The 2,935-nt window shown below is 46.5% G+C and overlaps 1 protein-coding gene across 1 annotated transcript; it reads right to left on the bottom strand.

Annotated features, from left to right (window-relative positions):
* Window positions 1-990: 990 nt before the first annotated feature.
* LOC104072231 (chromosome unknown open reading frame, human C20orf196) lies at window positions 991-1,511 on the bottom strand (the record flags this gene model as incomplete). The annotated part of the gene is made up of 1 exon (XM_009572504.1): window positions 991-1,511. A coding segment is annotated over one exon (521 nt), but the record flags the coding sequence as incomplete, so codon positions are not given.
* Between the last annotated feature and the right edge of the window lie 1,424 nt (window positions 1,512-2,935).

Below are 2,935 nucleotides of genomic sequence, written 5' to 3'. Positions count from 1 at the left end.
CTCTGGACTCAGACCCCATGGTAGCAGAAATCAGCAGGGGCTAATGGGTAGGGAGATTGCTGGAGAAAGCAGCATTGCTCCTACAGAATCAATCAAGCGACCCACAGTCTTGGGCATGCTGAGATATGAGCTCTGCTCTTCCTAGATGCTCTGCATCTTACAGGGCTGCTGGCACCAACTCTGCAGCTTCCCTATGGACACCTCTGCAGAGCTCTTACTCATCTCAGGTTGCTCTTAAACAAGCTCATATAGATAGGAAAAAATCCTCAGTCTGCTCAGCTGGTGCATTTGAAGTGTTAGAAACATCACTAAGGCGATAAAGCTTTTCTTTCTCTTTTTTTATCCCTCCTGTTAAAAAAATAACCTGCTCAGAAGCTGTATTTCCTCTTTGTCTCATGTACACACACACTTTTTCTGTCGAAAAAGCTCATCCGCATTGCAATCATGATCTGTGGGATCGTACATCTGTAAGTAAACACACAGAGTTATCAGACACCCCCATGGAGGCATAGGCTTTACAGTATCAGTTAGGTACAGAAAAAAATCTTAAGTTTCCTCCCTAGGTCTGGGGCATACTGTGCCAAGCTCGTTCAATCAGTCTGTTACAGTCAACAGCACTTGGACATCCATGCCTACACAGGGGCTGAATTTGGCCTGGGCCACTGTTCAGCTGGGGTAGGGATGTAGGTCAATTTAAAAGCCTGGTATGTAGAAATCATCATGTTTGATGTCCCAGCAACAGACACTGTATCACCTATCACCCATCCCGATTAGTCAACACATCCCAAGCAGTTACAGGGGGACCACAGATGCTCCTTATGCGGTGCTGCCCTGCAGAGGTCAAGGTGGCGAGGTCTGCTCCAGATGAACCCCTCCATGGAATATGAGGTGTTTAAGGTGGTGCTAAGGGGAACAGTGTCTTTCCAAGAAAATCACCTCTTTTTGGAATGAAAGCCAAGCTCCAATGACAGCAACAAACCAGCATCTTGCTCACTTCTTATGTGGCATGTCAGGGCTATGTTCTGTCCGTGTTTGTTTCAAGAGGAATTGCAGGACGTCATCTGAGAGTCCGGGTGTTCTCTTTCTGTCTTCCAAGACAACTTCTCCCTCAGCTGGCTTTGAAAAACAAGCAGTAGTGGGGTGGTTTGGAAAGATCTTACATCCATCTCTGTTCAAGACCACCTGGGCCATTTGCAGGCAACGCGATGCATATTTTGTTCCATCCCGGTTTGCTAGTTCTGAAATCTTCTGTGACAGACATCGTGATGCAGCCTCGTAGGTGGGATCCATTCTGCCTGGCCGTTTTTTGCAATACATTTTGTAGAAGCCATCAAGAGATTTCCTGACACTGGTATCTTCTGCACTATCATGTTCATACATCCATGAGAGAGCACCATCATCAGGTTTAGTGGGCTCACACAGCCCTACTTTTGGATAACATCTCACGTTTGTTTTCTCAGAGACTCCAGCAGAAAAGCTCACAGGAACTGCAGAGGGTAGATTGTTCTCTCCTGCAAGCACAAGATCAATGAAACTCGTTAGTCACCAGGTCATCCCTGTGGCAAAATCTTTTTTTGTCCCCCTTCACTTGAGCCTGGCAAACAGGCTCTGTGCAGGAGTGAGCTAAGTACTGCTTTAAACTCGGCTGGACTGCCAGAGGGGCTTGCTGCACACATTCACACAAGATGGGCTGTATTTGGGGATCTCATAGTTGTCCCAGCCTCACCCTACTGCAGTGATTGAACCTACTTAGTAGTATGCACCTCCTAGCTCCTCTCAGTCATACTTCCAAAGAGGTGGAAATCAGGATCTGCTGCTGCTGGAGACAACAGCTGACCCACAGGAATGTCTAGTTTGCAGTTCTGCCTCTGTTTCCTTTTTCTCCCTTCGTCCCTGGGACTAATTCTTCCCTTTTCATAGTTCTCAATTTTACTCCTACAGCACAATGTGCAGTCCTGTCCTTCAGCTTTCAGCCTGATCTAGAGCCTTGAAACCAACATTGTTATGGTGACTGTATAAAGTTTGGGAATGGCGATTGCAAAAGAGGACCTTGTACTTCCCCTTGAAGTCCCATTTTTGCAGCCCAGCTGCACTAAACACTCTTCCCACATCCTGCAGGAATTTTTATAGATACCATTTATGTAAAGGCCAAGGACTCGTTCTTGCCTAGCTCTTCTCCTCCTTCCTTGCTGACCCACATCTCTGCGTAACAGTCAGGGCTATGGTTCTTTTCTGCTCCAATGCAATCAAGGGGGATGCTTTGTACTTGCACATAATTAATACAGCATCAGCACAGAGACTTTTGGCAATGACATGACCAGGACGACCAGCAAGCCACACACAGCTTGTATGAAGAGCCTCCATAAAGGAACCTTGAACTGGGCTCTGGTACCCAGGGAGTGCCTCTAACTGCAATCTCATCTCCAAGCCCGCCACGCCAGCTTGTTTGCCAAGCACCTGAGTCACCGACAAGAAAATTTCCCAGGGCTCAGCCAGAGGTTGCACAGCCATCATTTGCAAGTTACATAAACAGGACGCAGGGAGTCAGAAAATAGCTTGGTCTTTTCTAGTTCTGTGAAATATGAAGCAGAGTGCAGTCCTTCGTTTCGGTAAGAGACCATGTTCAAAGGAAATCCCACTGCGATGGCAGAAGGCTGTTCTCTCCCTCCCAGACACAAAGAGCTACGCTCCCCTTCCTGAGTGGTCAGAGATTCATTAAAATGAAATTAAGATGTCTGTGCAGCCATACTGTACATTGCCTCTTTCTTCCTCCCCCTACTTTCTATCTTTGATCTTCCTTTTCAATTTCACTTCATCTCTGATTCTGCAACTCTAAATAGAACTTTTCCTCCTCTTGCAATGTGTCATTTCCAATGCAGTACAAAGAAAAGCTTAGTGGCCGCCTTTTAGCATCAATATATGCCATCAGAGTAGC

Source organism: Fulmarus glacialis, unplaced genomic scaffold, assembly GCF_000690835.1.
Source record: "Fulmarus glacialis isolate BGI_N327 unplaced genomic scaffold, ASM69083v1 scaffold15802, whole genome shotgun sequence".
In the NCBI taxonomy this organism is placed as follows: domain Eukaryota; kingdom Metazoa; phylum Chordata; class Aves; order Procellariiformes; family Procellariidae; genus Fulmarus; species Fulmarus glacialis.
The sequence above is the reverse complement of the archived record's forward strand: the minus strand, read 5'-3'. Positions and strand labels throughout refer to the sequence as shown.